Source organism: Toxoplasma gondii, chromosome VI (genome assembly GCF_000006565.2).
Source record: "Toxoplasma gondii ME49 chromosome VI, whole genome shotgun sequence".
Classification (NCBI taxonomy): Eukaryota; Apicomplexa; class Conoidasida; order Eucoccidiorida; family Sarcocystidae; genus Toxoplasma; species Toxoplasma gondii.
Window position 1 is genome coordinate 2,608,387 of NC_031473.1, and position 20,288 is coordinate 2,628,674.

Consider the following 20,288-nt stretch of genomic DNA (forward strand, 5'->3'; position numbering starts at 1 on the left):
GTGGAGAGAGAAGTCCTGGGTGAAAGGCGGTTGAATTTTTCGGGAGTGTTCATGTCTTGATGGAGATTCGAGGAATCTCCGAACACGCGGCAGGAGTCTTCCTTTTTTGACACGTTACGGAACATAGACATGCGGACGGCTTTGCATCGCCGTCCAGCGACTTGAAAGCACAGTTGTGCTATTCGAAAGTTCAGAAGACGACGATTCGCTGTTCTGATTATTGATACTTCAGTCTTTTTCCACTGCTTTATCCCGTGTCTCCTGAGCCACGGCGTTTCCGCAAGGCGTGGCGCGTCCACGGTTCTGTCAAAGCGTCGCTTTCCACCGGAGCTTCACTTTCGGATGACCTTTCCTGTTGTCAAAAAGACACTGTGGCTGCGTCGAGCACCCGCAGCCTTCCGGGGAATTCGCGCTTCAGTGATTTGGCCGTTGTTTTTTAGAGCGTCGTCTCTCCTGTTAGCGACAGAAGTCTTACATACACTTCACCTGGTAGCCGTTTGCCTTATCGTGTTCGGAGGCTCTGCGACAATCGGCTTCTCCAGCCTCGGGGATAGTACCAAAAAGCTCACTTTTCCTTTTTCTGGCAAGATGAAAAGGTCGAAAAAAGCGGCCAAACTACGAGTAAGGAGGGGAACAGAATCGAGAGGCACGCGTGCGTTCTACTACGGTTCCGCCCTCCCTCAGCGACGGGATCTTTCTCCCGCTCACTTCTTGGCCAAGGATTTTCAAAGAGGAGTGACCTTAAAATTCGCAAAGCATTTGCAGAAAAGTATGAAGAAAACACTGGCTCCCATCTTGTGTCGCGAAGGCAGCGCATACAGCAGGGGATTTGCTGGTCTCGGTGAATGCTCGAGAAAAAAGTCCTACTGAGGTGCAGATCTGAGAAAGCCTCGACCCCGTCAGTTATTTGAACGTGGTACCGCGCAAAAAAAGGAACTTGACATTACTAGATTTATACAAGGAAGGAAACCTCACGTGTCTAGATCGACGGGTACAGATTAACACACCTAACGATGAGTTAGGAAATTCATGCTGAAAGCAGGATCAGCTGTTGCGCCATTGACTGCCCCGACCTGGAGTGAATTGTTTATTTCTGTCACTGCAGAAAGCTGTTCTGTTGAAGTGAATTGGTGCAGCGCAAACTTAAAGCATTCAGCCAGGAGAGTCTCGTGCATGCGAAGCAACGGCTTCCATCTTCTTCTGTGTATCTGCTTTCCTGTTAACAACTGCTGAGGAAGATAAGCAGTCCTCAGGGATCCGCTCGACAAAAACAAATACTTAGAAAGGGGTGCCCAATTCAGGATAGGACTACTCCGAGAATCCTGGAAAAAAGTCACCAAATATCTTAGCAAGAAATTCGTACGCGGCAACTCTTGAGCAACGCGCAATGAAAACGAATTACACTTGAAGTCGCCCAACACTTGCAAACTTTTCCAGTGCCAGGGGCCGTCTGCTGTTTTACCAGGTACCCTGTCTTTGAGCCCACTGCTTAGAGTTGAAACCTCCGGAGGCTCCCGCAGAGAAGAAAAAAAATTGGAACAGAAGACACCCTTCAGTCGAACGTTGATAGGCCGCGAAGAGACAGAGACGATGAATCTGTCACCACTCTGTTTCCGTCGACGGGCTTTTCAGAAAACGAATGAACGCGGTTCTTCTGGGCAGAGAAGGGCTTTGCCCTAACGCAACACACCTGCGTGTCCTCCCATAAACAGAATCCGGATCCTCCAATATCCAATCTACGAACCCGCGCTGCTCTGACCTCGGTGACTTCCACGGGAAACGGATTCTCTATCGTACACGACCAAAACAGATTGCACCGTTGTTCCGACTGCCTGAAGCGGCCGAAGTGTTAGCAGTATTTTTACCAACGACGAGACCCGGAAACCAGCGCCGACGTTTCGCCAGGCTCCGCGCGCTGCAGTTTGCTTTTGACACATGCCCGCGAACGCGAGACCCTGCTCCAAAGTAGGGCAGCCGTCTTTCTCAGGCTCTCGCGCGAGATATGACGCTCATGATTTAAACGGATAGGTGCGCACACAAATTTGCAACCCAGCCTTTCTCTCTACATCTTGAGAGCTTGAGGCAAAATGACACTTCTACGCTAGTGCCTCCCCCTTCACGCACGTGGCATATAATGGAACGTACGCGTGGTGCTGCGGGAAAAAGAGTTCCTATCTCGATTGCAGGTTTACGCCAGACCGTGGCTTACGCAGGCTACCATTTATCCAAATGCAATTCCGCACAGATCTAAGAACGAAATGACTAAATAGCCACGACGCACACCTTCTTGTCCTGTCCCTCAAGCTTCACAGCAAAGTAGTTCTGCGTCCTTTTCCTCCAACCCCGATACGTTGAACACTGAAAAACACTTTGCCACCAGTCGAAAACAGCAGTGGATCTCCAGAAACGTCTTTTTCTACATGTGCTCAAAGCGACACCACATATTGCTTCATTCGATCCTCCAACTCAATCGGGGAGACAACCGCCGCGTCCGTACGCTTCCAAACCAAAACCCATCGGCGTCCTTTAATTCATCCACGCGACAGCGTATACACCGGACGCGAAATACCACTACACTGTAAAACTCTGCACAAGTTCGTGCTTATTTCGACTGTCTTTACCTGCTGCTGGCAGTGTGTCTCAGCCAGTTTCCGATCCAACTGCCAGTCGACGCCACACCACCAGCATTTCCGTCAGAACTAACGAGACTTCCCACTCCGGAATTACGCTCTGCGGCATTGTTGCTGCTGGAGGGATTCCCCTTTCGTGCAAGACCCGCCACAGGTCTGACATTGTGCGGCAGATGCCGGGCGTACGCTATACCAGTGGCACTCGTTCCTGACGGCACCCCACCTCGAGTTGCAAAACCTGCTCCCGCGACTACGGGATAGCTAGCCATCAGCTGCGAGGGGTCAACCTGTACATACACCCCATCTGGTCGCCGAAAGCAATGTTTCACCCCAGCATCGGAAGCGCTCGCAAGCCTCCAGGGATGCGAAGGCATTGTAGCATCGCCTGCGGAGAACACTCGAGGCACGAATGCCTGAGTTGCGGATGATTCTTTCGGCAACCCACGGGGATCGTTCGGCTGAATGCCCACGGCAAAAGCGGGACTAAAGGAGCTGCTCGCATCGCTGCCTTCAGACAACTGTTTCCCGTTGGCTTTCCGCCACGCAACGCCGAAACTGGGATCTGCTTCCCGTGAGTTCTCTCTGCTTCCCTCCTCCTCTTTTACCGGTGTGCTAAACATGCGGGCGAATTCGTCTGACGTCATCATACTGGACTCAAGAGAAGATTCAACTTTGGCGGATGATGATTTGACAAAAAGATTCATCTGGGGGTCCGGCGTCGGCCCTGACACCGGACGGTCTGTTTTTGTATCGCTTTCCAAAGACGCCAAATACGCATTTCGAGGCGCCGCAGATTTAGGCACAGCTGCTGTGGCTGTGCCAGGGGAGACGACACGGGTCACCACCCCGTTGGTCCGGCATAGAACGCCTCCCACACGCGACACATCTTGCGTTTTCACATATCCCCCACTCGCCGCGTCTGAAAACGGAACTCCCGCGCTGCCTGTGAGCCTGAACGCGCTGGTGGAGCTCGCGCTCGCCACGACAGCACGCCCAGACAGGACATTTAGTGATAGAGGTGACGAGGCCGCGACTCTCTGACTGTCTGCAGGAGTACCTCCAGCAGACCCCGCAGAGAATGGCCGCGCTCCCCTCGTGTCCAGGGTGGGAGAAATGAAAGTATCTCCAACTTTCTCGTCCTGGAACGTGTACTCTTGACGCAGATGCCTCGGTGACACAGGATTCGCGGGAACGACCGTCGAGACTGAAGAGGATCTCCGTGACGAAGACGCGATGGGCAGGCCGTTGTCAGACATAAACGACCCACCAGCCGCGGGGCCCGAGACGGTCGAGACGCCCTTCTCTGACACCGAGGGTGAGCTGCCCGCCGCGGCTGACCCTGCTTGCTGACTTGAGGACACCTTGTCCGTTTTTGTTCGGCTCTCTTGCCACAGTTGCTTCACCTTCTGCTGTGACAGATACTGTTGTCGCAGCCGCACCTGATCGGCAGTGTAGGTCTGTTGACTTGGCCAATACATCGGGCCTGCCGCCCCCCACCCGCCGGGGCGTGCGGGGGTCTCAACTTCTCCGTAAGCACTGAGGTACGGCGGACTTCCCACGAGGGGAACAAAGAACGGCGAAGTCACCTGACCCGACTTCGGACTCGCAGACACACCCACGAGCGCCCTCTCTCCATCTGTGTGCATGGATCTAGAGACGGCCACTCGCCCCGGCCCTGCTGTCGAGCTACCGAGACGCCCAGCTGCAGCCACCTGAGATGGTTCAGGGGCCTCTGAGGATGGCAGGACGAAAGCGGCTGTTCGCGGTCCGGAGGTCGTAGCCCGCGTCGCGGGCTCTCCGTGCTGAGCTGCGAGCAAACCCCCAGCATCTTGGCGCCCTAGCCCAGCTGGGTACCCAGAGGCAGCTCGCCAGCATTCGCCAGGAGCGAGACCCAGCCTTTCGCTATCCACTCGCAGACCGCCCCCGTTTTGCGAAAGCTGCAAGCCGGCTTGAAGTTCGTCCAGCGTCCCCCGCGAATTCACACGCACGGTGTAAGGTGGAAGCAGACAGGCTCTGTTTGCTCCAGTGGCCGGGGCCTTCAGGTTCCCTCCCGGCGCGCCAGCTCCTGGCGAAACGCCCAGGTGCTCAGACCTGTGTTTCTGAGCAAGCGCGGCTCGGTAGTCTTCAAACAAACTCCAGATGCGACTGCAGATTTCCTGGGCCTTCTTCTGCGGTCGGTTCTTCTGCATCGTCGACGCGGCTGCCTCCGCAAACAGCTGCCGCTGCTGCTGAGCGAGTTTCGCGAGATCTGCTGGATCCAAGCCCCACTCTTCAGCGAGCGCTCGCTGCTCCTTTGCATCCAGTTGAGCTGCGCTCTCTTGCTGCTGCATGAGCTGTTCCTCCAGTAGCAGCAGCCGCCGCAACCCAAGGTACTCAAGCGTTCCTACCCCGTGGTCTTGCGACAGTGGAAATGGAGTAGATCGACGCTGAACCTACGAACAACGCAGAAGTTGCGAGCCGAAGAAGGATCTCACATCCTTTCTGAGATGAGGGCACTACTGTGAACAACGTATTTGCAGTTTTTTCGAGGTTTGAGACGAAACAAGTCGCCAGAAATTCTGCGAAGAGTGTGGTGTGAAGCGACCAAGACCTGACAACGAACGAAGGAGCGCGAGAGGTGCTTAAACCAGAGAAGGACTCTGAACGGTTGCCATTTCGAGAAGCGCATGCGTAGCGAAGAAGCACTGACTCTCCGAGTTTCTGGGATGCTACAGTCATTACAAACCTCCTTTCTCTAAGATCATATTTGGTGGTCAGTTGTACGAGGCAGACAGAAGCCGCCGCATGCAGCAAAGGATTCACCTCTGTCTACTCCTTATCTCTGCATTTCTGAATAGCGACTTACTGAGGAATAATGGCCTGGAGTAGCACTCCAGATGAGACGAACGGTGAGCTTTCGTCCGTCTGGATCGTCCTCGCGCTCGTCTTCGTAAAATGTTTTCCTGACGTGGAAGTTGTCGTCGTAAATTTCGATGGAGAAGTCGTAAAGCATGGAAAGTGCTCGCAGCTCGCGATCATCAGCCCATTCTGTGCACAAGGACACACGAGAGAAGGGCGATACCGGTAAGGGGCTTCCTCGCGGCATAACTGCGAGGAGACTGGGGAACATGCAAACGCAGTCTGCGCTGAAAATCGAAAGCCACAAATACGGAAACGTCCCATCCACCCGGTTCCCATTCTGCAGGTGCGTGATCACGCGGAAAACTGAACACTTCTTCCTCGGAAAAGATAAAAGAAGCATGCGTCCGTACGCAACCCGAGTCGATGTCTTGGTGCTACGTATTTCACCTTGGCGACAGGCATGCGAATCAACCGCTCCCTCTGTCGCCGCGTTTCTTCTCTGAGACGCACCTCCGGCCGTCGCAATTTTGGACAGATACGCTTCAAAACTGGGACCGTCAGCTTCATCGATGAAGGGTTCGAACTCGCTCTGTTTAATCCGCTGCAGAGTGGCAGAAAATATAAATTCCATCACAGACATAGCCAGAGAAGAAACGGTTGTTGACAGTTCTTGAGGCATCCCCCACACCTAACGCGGCAATACAATGCACCAAACGCCTTGCAGAGTGTTGCTTAGACGAATCGCATACCCCGCCTTCTCACGCGTCGCAACCGACTACGGGGTTCATTCACCGCCGCATTTTTTAGCACTGGTACTGCGTCAAGGGAAATGAAATGGAAAGCAGAGGATGCTGTGCGATGCTCTGGAACCGTGAGAAAAACCGACTCTCTCCACCCTAGTAAAGAAATCGCGCCGCATTCCACTTTCCCCTCCTTCCAGTGCGCGATTACTCACCATCACCTCGACGGCCATTTGTCGGATGTAGAAATGGTAGTCCTGGGTGCCGTATAGCTGCAGGAATGAAAACGTTCGCAGAGGGGAGGGGGAAAAGAGGGAACGCTGTGATGTACATCCGGAGGAGCTGTACAACCACGTCATCTCTTCCTCGACCCGTTGATTTCTTTCATCGCTTAGGACATGAACCTTCGGGTTCCCACGTTCGAATCTCACAGGCTTGGTCTGGGACAACCACAAATGCTGCAGGTGCACGTCTTAAGTGTTCTAATTGGTGTCCTGCAACAGCTACCTAAAGATCTGCCGCAAAGGCTCCGGAATTACCCCTGGAGTCGTCGCTATACTAACCAATGATATCCTCGAGTCATGTGAATTAAAATAGACAAGAATACGAAAGAGGCTGTTGTTGCGTGCAACATCATACACTCCTATCCTGCTGCTGTTCACACGGTTCTATCGAGTGTTACTCATGCACACCTGGAACCCACTACTGATCTTATTACCAAAAAGATGCGAAGGTGAAAAAAGGTAACCGGACTCCGACCGCTACGGAATCTCCGCTTGACTTCACATGCATCAGAGCAGTTTCACAACCCTAGAAGAAACCCAACCAGCTGAAGGCTGAAGAAAAAGTGCATGCCCCCCGACACACTGGTGCCTCCCAGACGCCTGTCCAGACTGGAACTGGAATTTGGGTTCTCTAGTCTTTGCCGCAGTTACCTGATCTGAAAAAGCACGGAACATGCAGTTTCCGTCGCCTTCGACATGGCGTTTCACAAGGTCTTGCCACCAAGGAGGCCGTGCTTTGAGACCTCTCAAATCGAACTCTTTGGAGACCGAGCAGGCTGTGCTAGCAGAACTGCTGCTGCTGCTGCTCGACACACTTGAGGCACTGTTCGTCCTGGGCCGACAGATGTCTTCCAGATCTTCGTCAGATTTCCCTTTTTCCGGTTCGTCCCCGTCCTCGAGATCCTTTTCGCAGCTTACATCGCAGAGAACCGAGACGTCGTTCGCGCACAGTGGTCCTTTCCCGCTCTCGTCAATCGCGTGTGGTGTTGATGCCCCACTCGACTTCGCTGAAGGCGTTCTGCTCGACGGAAGATTTCTTTTCCACGCAGCTCGTGGTGTTTGGACCGACTCGCTACTACCTGCAGCGCCTGACCCTGCACTCTGACTATGCGTTTCCTCACCTTCAGGTTCGTCTTCACGCTTGGCAGAGCTGGAGGCTTCCTGTAACTCGTCTGTCTCCCGCTCGACGGCCTCTTCACCAAGCGGCTCCCACTCATCCTGCACAAAAGAGCCAGCGAGCTTTCTTTCCTCAGCCTCCCCGGTTTGTTTTGATGCCTCGGCCTTCTTTGTGCCGTCTGCGATCCGCATGGAGCGTCGGGTCGACGGGCTCTTGTCTTCGGCTGCACTGCGTCTATTGCATGAAGGCAGACGACTGACGTTCGAGGATTTCGACAGGAGAGAAGCCTCTGAGCCTTCTTCCGCAGCATGCGGGTTTGTGCTTTCTGAGCTTTGGCATTTTTTCTGCTCCAAACCGATGCGACTGTTCAGACTCGGACTCGGTGTCAGCGGACCGGAGCAAGGAGGCGCCGCTATGGACCTAGGAGGAGGAGCGGCAGCCCGTGGACCCCCTACACCTCGGGAGGGAATGTTCTTCTCTCGGACGGTTTTTCGCGATTGCGGAGAGCCGGACAATGGCGAGCTCGCCGTCCGATTCGACGAGTTGCGCCTTCCAGCCGTTCTCTCCTTCTTTTGTGCATCTTCAGATGCACCTGCTTGCTTCGGCGACGACAACTGAGAGCTCCGAGCCCCGCCGTTCCTCTCGCTGAAACTCCGACTTTTGCTGCTCTCACCCGTCCTCGAAGTCGGAGTACGCGTCGTCCAGTTCTGCGGAGCCACTCCGGACGTTTTCTTCTTGTCTGACCTGCTCGTGGATGCAGAAAGCAAAAGAGAGGCCGCTTCCACCGCCGCCGCTTCCGCAACGAGCGCGCACGACGCGGCGGCTACCTCGGTCCCGTTCTTCATGGCGGAAAAGACAAGAAAAGCCACTACCAGTGCGTCAGTCACCTCGAGACACGCCTTACTGCCACGAGAAACTCTGAGTAAACTGGGGGGTAAGCACGTCATACAGATCCGAAGGACAACCGGACAGCCGCTTCCTCGACGAGCAGCTCATCAGGGCAACGGTTGATTGACAGCTGAGACTCCCCCTAACGCAGCCAGGGAAGATGAATAGAGAAATGCTGTGGCGCTGGATGAGTGAATTAAACCTGGATGGGCGAACAGAGACGAACTACAAATGACAACAAAAGCCTCAGAGGTTGCTACCACCTGGAGCGGGGTGAGTCAGCCAAAAATGTTGCAGAGGCAGGGCGAGATCCAGGCGAGCGTTTGGAGAACCAGTGAAGGCCGGCGAAGATCGCAACGGAAACTCATGTTTGACGAAACAGACAAGGAAAGATCCGCGAAATTTACACGCAGTTTAGAAGAAAATGAATTCGCCCCGCGATGGCGAGGATTAAGCCAACCAAAACTAGGCGTTCCTGTGAAACTGGAAGGCGGAAAGATCTGACACTTCGAGACGCAGCCCCGACACAAGGGTCGGTCGAGCAACGTGGCGCGTCTGCAAGAGCGGAATTATTGGCCGCCAAAAAAAGTTGACCGCGAGAACGTGACATAAAAAAGCCCCGCGTGCTTCGGGGGCTCATTCAGCCGTATTGAGGAACCGCGCGGAACGCGGCAAGAAACTCGGCGTCTCATGGCATCCCGGAAACGGACAAACCGGATCTTTTTCGTCACAGAATGACTTTCCTTCAGTTCCGTTTTACATCCAACGACGCTTTTGCCACTGAAGATCGGAAATGTTTTGCCGCGCGGGAAACCCGAAGCGGGTGTCTCACTGCGTGTGCCTCAAAGTTCGGGCATGGTGAGTAAGGCGCGCCGGCAGGTAACTGTCCCGGCAAGCACGGAAATGAGACGGGGAAGGGGCAAAGCAAACGTTTCTCTCCAACCGACGTGATTCTCGCTCTTTTTCACACACAAACACGCCTGTTTCACTCGCATTTTTCCTGCACCCGAAAGTCTGTAGAACGCGCGCATACACGGAACAGCCGTTCGCTGACATTACGCGAATATCATATACTTACGCGTCGAGCTCGATTCGAAAATCTTTGCTCGGGTGTTTTCCACGCTGATCACACCACCGAAACCGCAGGCACAGCATTGGAATAGATAAGTTCGTGTGGTCAATCAACTCTCGAGCGTTTCCAAGCGGGGCAGAGGTGCACGAATGCAGAGTCGTTCACTGGCTTTTACGTTAGTCCAGACACTTCGACTGGCGGCGCGAACGGGAAACAGCTTGTGAATGTCCGTGGTTTCCAACATCCAAAAATAAAGAAAGGGTGCACAGCTAGGCTACGGGCCTCCCTCGTCTCTATCCAGGAGTACCGATTGCTTCGTCGGTCAGGCGCGAAGGTATCGCTGCTTGCGAGCATTTTCTCTGAAAAACTTGAACTATGGAACCCGCCTGTGTGCTGTGTGACACCACTCCGGTTGTGTAGAGGGGGGGAAATTCACGAAAAACAGCATTCCGTTGCAGTGCGGGTCTCTGGTAGAACCGCGTAATAACGTAAGAACTTGTTGCATGTGTCTTTCGAGGGTGTCACAGAGAAATTATTTCCTTTCATCAGTGCAAATGTCGAGCGCCATTCATCATATGATGCTTCCGTGGTTAGGGGCTCACATAGAAGTACTCGCTCTTGCAGTTTCAAGGAAAACGCAAAGCGGGCTAGTCTCGTGAGGCGCTTCGCCTTCCTTACTGGATGTCGTTGAAACAGGTCTCCACCGTCGTTGTCCTGAAACAGCGGAGCTTAGGCACATCTGACGGATCGTTTAGGGTGGCTCAGAAAGGCGAATCGCCCTTGTGTGCGTCATCGTACGTTTTTCCTTTTAATTTTCAACTGAACGCTGTTGGTTGTGCAATGAAGAGAAATGAACCACAACGGAACTCAGCGGACTTTCATGGACGTCCTCATATCTGGTGGGTATAACGAGGAGCTCAGTTGACGCTTTGCACTGGACACGACACAGAATCAACAGCCCGTAAGCGAAACACGGACATACGTGAAAAACATGTGATGTCTGAAGGAAGTGACACATCTTTCCGCTTCTCAGTTTCTTCCCGAGTAGCGTTCACCTGTTGAATCGTGAAGACGAGCAAAGAGAACCCGTTGCTGCTCTTGAGGTGTGCAAATTGCCCCCGTGCCTCTTTGAGAGACCCATTTCGCCCACTTTCACAGGACCACCACGTTTATCCTTCTTCCCGTTGGCATTAGCGTAATTCGGCTCTTGTCAACGTTTCGAGCAAAACCATTTGAGAGTCTCTGTTATGTCATTCGGCATAGACACTTCGTTGCGGTGACACTAGGGGTGGTTCAAAGTGAACTAGGGAGAAACAATAGACATTTCTCCCTGAGACTTTCCTGTCTAAGACACAAGGGAGTATGGAAACGCGCGGCTTGAAAGAAGCGACTGCGTCTCTGCGCAGTTGGTCGGCGATCGAGAATTGTTCTACTCAAATAGAAGAAGCAGAGGCTGGTTGTACCTCAAGGAAGGATCGATCTCATGATATTTATACAGGCAATATATAGAGTGCTGGTTTTTTTGATACTGCTTTTTGGAGCGAGCACCGCCACCGTTCAGGCGTTGTATTGTTTGCTGAAGTTGGTGGAATGAAACTGTCAAAGCCGCAAACTTTTGGAACCCAGGCGACGTCTGTTCGTATTTCGAGCGATGTGTACTGTCTCGTTGCACCTTTCCCGATGTTTCCCTTGAGAACTGCTTCTACGAAAGTGTCTCAGAACTGAGGAACGGCTCCAGTTCCGTAGTTCTGCATCTTCCAGCTGTTCGCTCTCGAATTCAATGAGACGTGTGTCGCGGGTCGTCGGCCTCGCGGCGATAGAAAGTGTGCGTAGCCACTGGACCCGTAGAACACTGTAGCCTCACTTCTTTCCATGTCAAGCCTCGCCTTCCAACGTACGGCAATTCAGCAGGATAAAATGGAGAACGGAGCAAAACACAATGGTATTTTTTCCTTCATTACTGTTTACATGGCGTTCGACAATGTACCCTCACCCTCCAATTCATCCCTACACCAGAGCTGCACCTTTCCCGTTCTCGTCGTCAACAAAAGACTGAGACGGAAAGAAAGAAAGGAAGGATCCAAAAAAAGTAACCGCACTAGCTGTACAGTACTGTTCAAGAGTAGCATGCTAAGCGGGTGCTCACCGCATCGACCTGGACTCTTTTTGCCTTCCCTTTGAAAGGGGTGCGTAGAAAACCACGGGACCACGTCTCGGTGTTTTTGAGCAGAGGCAAATCACAGCGACGGAAACTGAGCAATGTCACCCTGACGCAACTCGCACTAGGAAAACGATTATTCACGCATGCGTCACATCCTTTCTCCACTGTCTCCTGGGTCTTCCTCCCCGCCCTAGGTCATCCACTTCATTGTTTCCGACAGTTCAGCCTCCGTCTCTTCCGAGTTTCCATCGCGAACTGATTTGCCCCACCGCCACCCTCTCTTGTGTCTTCAAGTCACACTCGCCTAGTTCCTGTAACTGCCTTCTCAGTTTGCTCAGTTCCTTCCGTGCGTTTCTTGCCCTTCTGTGGCGGTTAAACCAGCAACTTCGCCTGCTGCTTCTGAAGTGTCTCGAAGCGCAAAAACCACAAGCGCTAGGTGACACGCCGAATGCGGTACTGGTGCAGGACTCTTTGCAACGAGGATCGTCCCTCAGAAACGCACGAGTTCCCCCAGTATGCCCCATATCCGAGAGAGGCCCGAACAGGACATGAGGCATCTAGAAAAATGTCGGATGCTTCGCGCCCACAAGCCCCTCGTCTCCACCCTGGGGACTCCTCAGCGGTGGCACTCCAGTCCCCGACGCCGCACCCTTTTGCGCCAGTTGCTTCTGCTGCTGCTGGAACGCCTGCTTCAACGCCTGAATCTTTGGAGTTACGAACTTGTCCAGCTCGTTCGCGTATTTGTAATAAATCGTTTGCTGGTGGTTGTACTGCCGACAGTTCTTGAACATCAACTGAACTTCGTCCGCAAACATCTGCGCAGTCGTGTAGTGCTTCTGAAAAAACAAGTAGGAAACAGATATTTCCCACCACTTACCGCTAACGCATAAATGCATATATATATATATATATATACATATCTACATAATTGGGTAGAAGAAACAGAGACGATGGGGAGATAGATTTCGTATTTATCGGATTGTACCGAAGTGAACTACCACGACAAACAAAAGGGACGTGTATGGAGCGAATAGTTTGGAGAGCAGTAATTCAAAAATGTTTCGAAAGACCTTGCGTGTTCTTCGCACTATTCGGAGCCAAATATCCCTGGCTGTCTGGTCGATTGCATTGACATGTCTCTCCTTTTCTTGTTCCACATCCGCGCCGCTACCTCCTTCCGCGTTTCTCCTTTCGGATTCACTTTCGCTTCTCCCTCGTTCTGTTTTCGCGCGTCTTTTGCTGCCAAGCTTTTCTGAAAAAACATTTTCATTTTCCCCTGCCTGTCTCCTTCTGTCAAAACCCCGCCTGCCGCTTTTGTTCCCGATTGCCCGTGTCACCTTCGCGACGCCGACACAACGGAACAGATGCACTGGCTCTCTTGCGCGTCCATTTACTCGGACGCTCTTAACGCCGGGGACAGCCGCACTTGAGCCGCGTACCTTCTTGCATTTTTTCTTCATCGTCGAGATGTCTGTCGGCTGAAGAATCACGTCGTAGTAGTCGGGAGCCTCTTCGCGACTCACAGGTTTGAGGAACGGCCAGGCGGAGTGGTGCTTCCCCAGTGCATCCAGAATGTCCATGATCTGCTCGTGCAGCGGGCGCATGTAGCCCTGGCCAACGCCCGCGCTTCCAGCCCCGTCCGGCGCGCCCGTGGAGCCCAAGAAGGCCCGCTCGGCCTCGGAGATCCCCTTCCCGTCGGCGCCCGCTCGCGGCGCGCCCTCCCCCGGGTGCCACCCGCACTGCAGAAGACCTGGAATCTGCGACGGCGACAGCGTCTGCCCTGGATTCTTCTGAAGGGAGAGACGGACACAGGCGAGGAGAGAGGGGATCAAAGTCAAGAACAGACAGCGGCGTTTGCGCGAGGAGCACCAGTGTCAGGCAGGATCGCGTGGCAAATCAAGACGTTCACACCTTCTTCATATCTCTCCAAGCAGTCAGTGTCGAAGCAAACGGTAGAGATACACCCTGCAAGCTTTCCACATCCGCACACAGCAGTCTGCCGCTACGGGAGGCGACACCAGACTCGCAAAGGAAACCTTTCGGCTGGTTCAAGAATCTCCACGCGAACGAGGAACAGCGACTCTGTGAGACTCGAGACCTCTGGCGTTCGAAGACTCAATGCCACTCCTGAAAATCTGGACGAAAGTGGGGAAGGAAGAACTTCCATGTCGTGCAACGGGATACAGAGAAACTAGAGATTTCGAGGAAACGATGCACACACAAGCACCTCTACAGAAAGTAGAAATGCCACACAGTTCTCCACACATACCTTCCAGAAATCGAGACCGGGGTAGACAGCAAGAGGCTTAAGGGAAACAGTGGCGCGTTTGATAACCTGCTGCTGATCATGCAGCATCTCCGACAGACGGAGGTAATTGATGCGCGGATTGATGTGACATTCCATCAGAGTCCCGCCTTCGTAGTCCTTGATGTAGCCGTACCACCGCTCTCGCGGCATTGAAATCTTCTGCGTGAATCCTTGTTTTCTGAAATAACCGACTGCAAAGTTGTCTGGCGACAGAAACACACGCGAAAGACGGCGAAACAATGGAAAAGACGGCGGTTTACGGGAGCTTCTAAAAACAGAAAAGAGAACTCACTCAGTTCGCAATCGCCCACCACACCGGACCTCCTACACACGGCGTCGCCTTCATCTCGGTTTACCTCTGTCTGCAATACCCCAGAAGACGCACTACTTGATGCACATGAATGGCAACGAAGCACTGATCGCCGTATATACGGAGGACGTAGAGTGACTTGTGGACACCTTGACGACGGCGTAAGTGTACGGAGAAAACTACGCAGACATGGCGAAGCAGTGGGAATACAAGAGAAATATGCATACACATACATATATTATATGTATATATACATATATATATATATATATATATAAACGGACACACACATACATGCACACTGGTAGAGAAGTACAAACTCAGAGAGACAGGTGGACACACACCGCACAGTGAGCTTTCGTACTGTGTTTCGCTGCTGCGTCCACACATTTGCAGGGATGCATAGACGGGAGTCTTCTTCTCTCACCTGCGTAGGTCAAGAAGTACTCGATTCCGGATTTCTTCACGTGCTCCTTCAGGTGATTCATCAGTCGCGTTCCGTAGCCCTTCACCTGCTCGGTCGACGTTACCGCGAGGAAAGCGATTTCGGCGAATTTCTGAAAAATTTGTAAGAAAGTCAGGAGAGAAAAACTTTCTTCACAATCCCCAGAAGGCTCTGATTCTCAGCCTGAAGCGTGAGCGAACTAGAAAACCTCAAGAGGGATTCACTCCGCGGACTCCACCGCAGACGGGGCGACGAAACGTCGAGAAATATGAAGAAGCATCTACTCCTGCGCAAGCCTCTCTGTACAGACATATGTCTAAAGGACTGACGACGCCGAGACGAGAGCCACGAAAGCCATCTGTCGACTTCAGTATCGCAGTGGCAAAGCACGCGGGAGTGTCGAGCGAGGATGAGCGTTTGGCTGGAGCTCAGTGGGACTCTTCAGCGCCTGTTCCACTGTGTGTTTTCTTCTTCTCTCCGAAGACTCCGAAGTTCTCCCAGGACAGCAAAGGCAGTTTCCCCACAGACTCAAAGCCGCAGATACCGGTGAAACGAGGCCCCCCCGACGCCCAAGAGAAAAAAGCCGCAAGCCGAGAAGAAAAAGAAACAGACGCGCGCAGACTCGTCCTAGAGGGCGAGCTCCCTGCCTATATGGAAATGGTGTTCTTGCCTGCTGGAAGTAGGGTCTGAAGCAGCAGCCTCCGATGATCGTATCTTCCTTGTTCAGACAGAAGGTGTAGTGGTTTCGGTCAAAGACGAGACGGACAATGTACTCTCTGGGCATCTTGGGAAGCTGACGAGAGAAGATGTTTTTCACAGTCACGAGCGCGCGACTGGAGAAAGGTTGCCGGTCGTTTGTCACGCATTTGAAGGTGATCAGACCTGCTTCTTCTTCCTTCGCCGACCCCAGGTCTCGACACAGGAAACCCAGGCCGCTCTCGCTCACCAGCCGAGACTGAAACGCACACCGCATCCCAATGCAAAGATGCAAAAAACAGTCGAGATCTCTCTGATACGTCTGCAAATATGTATACCTGTGTATCCATATCTCTCTCTGTGTCTACACATCATAGAGCAGAATGATGGGATGCACCTCTACGTCTGCAGAGGACACAGAAGTGTGAAGGAATATATTTGGAAGAAGACAAGACTCAGGAAAGGCGGCAATTTCTGACGGGGGCCGAGGCCCGCCGGCGCCACTCAGTCTCGGCTGCGAGACGCGTGTCTGGAAAAAACGGCCCGAGACAAGAAGGGGACGGGCATACCTGTGCGCAGGCGTGAGGAAAAAGTCAAGGGTGGGGACAGATATCAAAGGACAGGAAACCGAACAAAACCTCACTCTCAGTTCAGGCTGGGAAGAAGCCACAGTGCGCCAGAGGACATGCCGCGTTTCCGGTTCGATGCCGACTTCCTCGCAAAGACGAAAGAACAAGATGCCTGAGAAAAAGAAGAAGCGACGAACACATCGAAGAAAGAAAATCAACCTAGAGAGACAAGGAAAGAATCTGCACGCCAGAGCATCGACGCGCATGCAAAACACATTGCACAGAAGTCGACGAAGAGAGAGAAGACGATCCTCTCCCACCCCGCTCCTCCTTCTCTCCCTTCTAAAGCCCCTTCTACCTTCGCTTCTCCCCTCCATTCTCTTTTCCACTTCCGTCCACTTTTCTCTCAGCTCTTCCCTTTCTCTTCTCCTTCCCCCGCAAATCTGTCTTGAGCTCCGGTAGAGTCTCGCCCTTCTTCTCTCCACACAACTCTTCTCTTTCTGCCACACCTTCCTCATCTCCTGTTCTCCCCCATCTCTCCTAGATCTGCCTTTCCTCCTTTACCCTCCCCTCGCCAAGCTTTTCGCTCTCTTCTTCTCATCTCTAGTCTTTCGTTGCCCGCTTTCCCTCTTGGCCAGGCTCGCACCTGCAGCGAAGCTAATCGGAGTTCTTTGCAGGTCCTTGGCAATCGTCCCCGGCGAGGCGAGAAGAAGAGAACGAAGGAGACTCCGCCCGAACGTTCGGGACACCGAGGCTCCTGTTGGGGCTTTGTCGAGCAGAAACTGCCTCCACTCCCTGAGAGAACAATGCACGACTCGAAAGAAACTCTGATTTTCCTCACAAAAACCGAAAACAGCTGTCGGCTTACATACGGGAACACACGTCCACCTGTATCACCGGTTTTCGCAAACGCCCTACAGATGCACACACTGACACTAAATACATACACGGATCAATATACATCCATTAGCAAACTTCTCACCCTTAGATTTACTCACGAATGCACACATGGGAGAACAAATATATATATATATATATATAAATATATATATGTATATATTTTAACATCCATACATTAGCTCTCATTGCCTTCTCGTTTCCTGCCTTAGTTATGCCTAGTTATGCAGAAAAATATTTTTCCCACGGATTGCACTCAGGACCTCCTCGCAGCATTTCGGAAGACCCAGTTGTGGACGCGCATGCAGTCCAGAAAGAAAGCTTCACATTCTCCGGAGCGCATGCAGTGGGAAATAAAATTGCAGAAGAACATCCCGTTCTGCACAAGGACTCTCTTGTCGAGGGTTTGGCTCCAGGAGTCCAAGAGCGACGCAATGAAAACGAAAGAAACTCCTCGTTCATGCTCCTGTAGCACTGCATGCAGGGGCTTGCGGTGACCACCGACGACTATGTGTGTTCATATGAGAATACCTCACCCCGCATAAACAGAGACAACGGAAGAGATATACTTAAAATTCGCGATCTGCACAGCGCTGTCTCGCCTTCAAATCTCTCCCTCCTTTCCTCTGTAAAGCGCCCAGGACACACTTCGACAGAGGGGTCGACCCACAGCACGAAGGTCAGACCCCTCTCTCCGTTTTCACACTTCGAAGCGCAGCGGACGCCCTTTCAGTTTGAGTGAGACTACCGAAACACTCTGCGTCTCACCAGTAGTTTTGAGCGTAGAACTCGTCCGGGACGGTGAGGGCATCTCTGCGGTCCTCAACTGTCTCCATTTGAATAGTGTTGAAAATAGCCTCGAGACTCTCCGCGACCTCCTCGACTACCTCCCAGCCAATGCGTGCGTGGTCCGGAAATCCCTTCTCGACTGAAGCATCACCAAAGTCTGCGGTTTCGTCAACAAACGACAAGAAGGTCTTCTCGCCCTCGACCTTGTCTCCGCTCCGCGCCAGCGGACCCTCGCGCCCGTTGCGGGTCTCGCCGTCGGGCCCGAAGGGTCCGTCCCCGAAGAAAGGACAGAGGCCCGTCCGCGTGGCGCAGGCAAAGGGCGAGTCCGCAGAAGCCGAGAGAAAGAGACAGAGGTACCGCATGTCAATCAGCTTCGGCGGAGGAACACTCGAGTACGGGTGGAAGAGGCACATCTGGCGCAAGTTGTCCTGAAACGTCTGCCCTGCACCGAAGCCGCCCCCCGGGCCTCCAGGGGCCTGCGGACCCCCAGGCAGGTCTTGTCCCACAGGTGCCCCAGAGTCGTTCGGGCCACGCCGCGGGCCTCGCCCCACAGGGGGCTCCGCCTGAGGGCCCTCGCAGGCGTCTCTGCCGCGCTTCTTGTTCTCCGCGGGCCTCGCCTGGGCGAGCGGCGGTGCAAAGGCTCCACAGACGCAGGGCGCGGAGACACAGTAGAAGCACGAGCCGGCAGTTCCCATTTGGGCGTAGGACTTCCGGAGCGACGCCGCGTACGCCGGCGAGAAGCACACAGGAGACAGTTCGAGGGCCTTCGCCATTCCGCTCGCCGTGAATCGGAAGGGCGACGGCGGATCGACTTGGATGTCGCGCGCCAGCACTGGCTGGAGAATCTCTTTAACCAGCCGCAAGGCAATGTCTCCAATGCTCGCGTTGAGCGGCAAACAAGAGGTCACCGACGGGAAAGCGAACCCCGGAGACACTGGCGGCACCGGCGCGGAGGCACTGCGGCCCGCAGGCGGCGCCTCAGAAGCCCAAGGCCCGGAGGCCGGGAGGCGCCCATCCGCTCCGGAAGGGAGCGAAGGCCCCTCTGCGGGCTCGGCATGCGAAGAGCGGCGTGAGCCTCGTCCTACGAAAGCTGAGAGACGCCCCGAGTCCTCTCCCTTCCTCGAATTCGCTACTTCTTTCTCCTTCTCACCGTCAGGCGAGACAGCCGCGTCGGCTGCAGCCTGCTGCAACTCTCCGCTCGTCGTTCTGAGCTGAGGAGACAGAGCTGTCTCCACCCTCGCACTAAGACCTGGCCCCTCCGCAAACGCTTGTCGCTCTCGCTCCATTGCGCCCTCGCCCCCCAGCGGGTCTGCGGAAGGATCGCCGCCGGAGGCCTCGGCCCCGAGGAGGGGGACGTGAGGAGCAGAGACGTCCGAAGTCGGAGGAGACGCCGGATTCTTCGGCTGAGTTGAACTGAGCTGAGCACGATGAGGAGAGTGAGAAGAGACAGCTGAGGACGGCGTCTCTGACGAACTCGGTTCTGCAGAAACTCGCGACTCTCCAGACCCCCCCGGCGCGTCGCTGGGACACTCTGAAGGCGCCATTTTTGATCGATAGTGGTCTTGGAGAAGAGACGGAGAAAGCTTCTAACAGAAGAACCCTACACACATGACTCGACGGAGTGGGGTACGGCGAGATTTATACGACTAGAGCCTGGGAGAAAGAGAAGAAAAAATGGACAAATTCAAGAAGCAAGACGTCGCAATTTATTTGAAGAGAAGGAATTTTACTTAGAAAGGAAGAGACAGACTGCAGAAGAATGAGGGCAGGCAGAAGAAGCTGTAGACGATGTCGGCGAGGAAGGAGACAGCGTTAAGGGCAGGGAGGGGAAAAAACAGACGAGAGAGCAGTGAGCAAAGAGGGAATGGAATGCGGGAGAAAACTGTACCGTTTGACTCGTCTGCGGACACTGCAGCAACCTGTTGGATATGACAGAAAAGAGAAAAGAAATTGACCGGCTGTCGACAAAGAGGGTCTATGGTATCATGAATCGACCCCCGCCGTGCTCCCACGGGCAAGGCGCCAAAGAGACGGGCGTAGGGAAGCGAGGAGCCTTGCAGAAAATCTCCCGTGAACCCACGAAGAAAATGCCAAGAAAAACAATTGCTCTCGATCTTTTGCGCCTCTTTCCAGTGTGTGAGGCAGAGCCTTCGCGTGAAGACAGCGACGGCCCCAGAGCGGCAAACACTTTGAGGAAAACGAGAAGGACGACCGCCACCTTGATCTCGAAGAAGGATAGCCGAAAAACGGGGGAAAGAAGTTGCTCCCGCCGAAGTCAATTTTTCCTTCCACTGTTTTCCGGTCGAAGAAAGTAGGATGCCGCGCCTCTCCCTCCGCCCCGCCTCTGTACACCGGAGATCTTGGCGAAGAGAGCAGACTTCCCCTTCGCGAGAAAAAAACAGAGCGTCAAAAAAGGACACAGACAAGGGTGAAAAGGCAGGAGATTTTCGCAGCGGAAAAAACAGGCTGAGTCGTTCAAGAAAAGGGCAGTCTGTTTGAAAAACCGGCGCATGCGGACAAGCTTCAGACCCGCAATTTTTC

At 53.6% G+C, this 20,288-nt stretch overlaps 3 protein-coding genes across 3 annotated transcripts; 1 reads left to right on the forward strand and 2 right to left on the reverse strand.

Moving 5' to 3' along the window:
- The first annotated feature begins 67 nt into the window (after positions 1–67).
- Positions 68–1,089, forward strand: TGME49_243420 (hypothetical protein). The gene has a single exon (XM_002366800.2). The coding sequence runs from the start codon at positions 343–345 to the stop codon at positions 868–870; it is 528 nt and encodes a 175-aa protein (XP_002366841.1). The 5' UTR covers positions 68–342; the 3' UTR covers positions 871–1,089.
- Positions 714–11,308, reverse strand: TGME49_243430 (OTU family cysteine protease). Its single transcript, XM_002366801.2, has 5 exons — positions 7,147–11,308; positions 6,427–6,483; positions 5,982–6,072; positions 5,476–5,657; positions 714–5,062 (listed from the first exon to the last, which is right to left on the reverse strand). Exons 1-5 carry the CDS (start codon positions 8,557–8,559, stop codon positions 2,618–2,620), a joined length of 4,188 nt encoding a protein of 1,395 aa, XP_002366842.2. The 5' UTR covers positions 8,560–11,308; the 3' UTR covers positions 714–2,617.
- A 50-nt stretch (positions 11,309–11,358) lies between these two features.
- Positions 11,359–20,214, reverse strand: GCN5B (histone lysine acetyltransferase GCN5-B). The gene is made up of 8 exons (XM_002366802.2): positions 17,727–20,214; positions 16,708–16,856; positions 16,136–16,233; positions 15,467–15,751; positions 14,779–14,908; positions 14,003–14,244; positions 13,173–13,523; positions 11,359–12,569 (listed from the first exon to the last, which is right to left on the reverse strand). The coding sequence occupies exons 1-8, from the start codon at positions 19,289–19,291 to the stop codon at positions 12,291–12,293; spliced, it is 3,099 nt and encodes a 1,032-aa protein (XP_002366843.1). The 5' UTR covers positions 19,292–20,214; the 3' UTR covers positions 11,359–12,290.
- Between the last annotated feature and the right edge of the window lie 74 nt (positions 20,215–20,288).

What these genes read in the sequence shown, in the direction of transcription:
- TGME49_243420 (XM_002366800.2), top strand. Translation starts at nt 343, where the DNA reads ATGACCTTTCCTGTTGTCAAAAAGACACTGTGGCTGCGTCGAGCACCC.
- TGME49_243430 (XM_002366801.2), bottom strand. Translation starts at nt 8,559, where the DNA reads ATGACGTGCTTACCCCCCAGTTTACTCAGAGTTTCTCGTGGCAGTAAG. An exon ending in TCCGTGCTTTTTCAGATCAG is followed by an intron (nt 6,484 to 7,146) that starts GTAACTGCGGCA and finishes TCATTCCTGCAG; the next exon opens with CTATACGGCACCCAGGACTA. An exon ending in CTCCAGGCCATTATTCCTCA is followed by an intron (nt 5,063 to 5,475) that starts GTAAGTCGCTAT and finishes CGTTGTTCGTAG; the next exon opens with GTTCAGCGTCGATCTACTCC.
- GCN5B (XM_002366802.2), bottom strand. Translation starts at nt 19,291, where the DNA reads ATGGCGCCTTCAGAGTGTCCCAGCGACGCGCCGGGGGGGTCTGGAGAG. An exon ending in TCAGACCCTACTTCCAGCAG is followed by an intron (nt 14,909 to 15,466) that starts GCAAGAACACCA and finishes CAAATTTTTCAG; the next exon opens with AAATTCGCCGAAATCGCTTT. An exon ending in CCGGTCTCGATTTCTGGAAG is followed by an intron (nt 13,524 to 14,002) that starts GTATGTGTGGAG and finishes CTCTCCCTTCAG; the next exon opens with AAGAATCCAGGGCAGACGCT.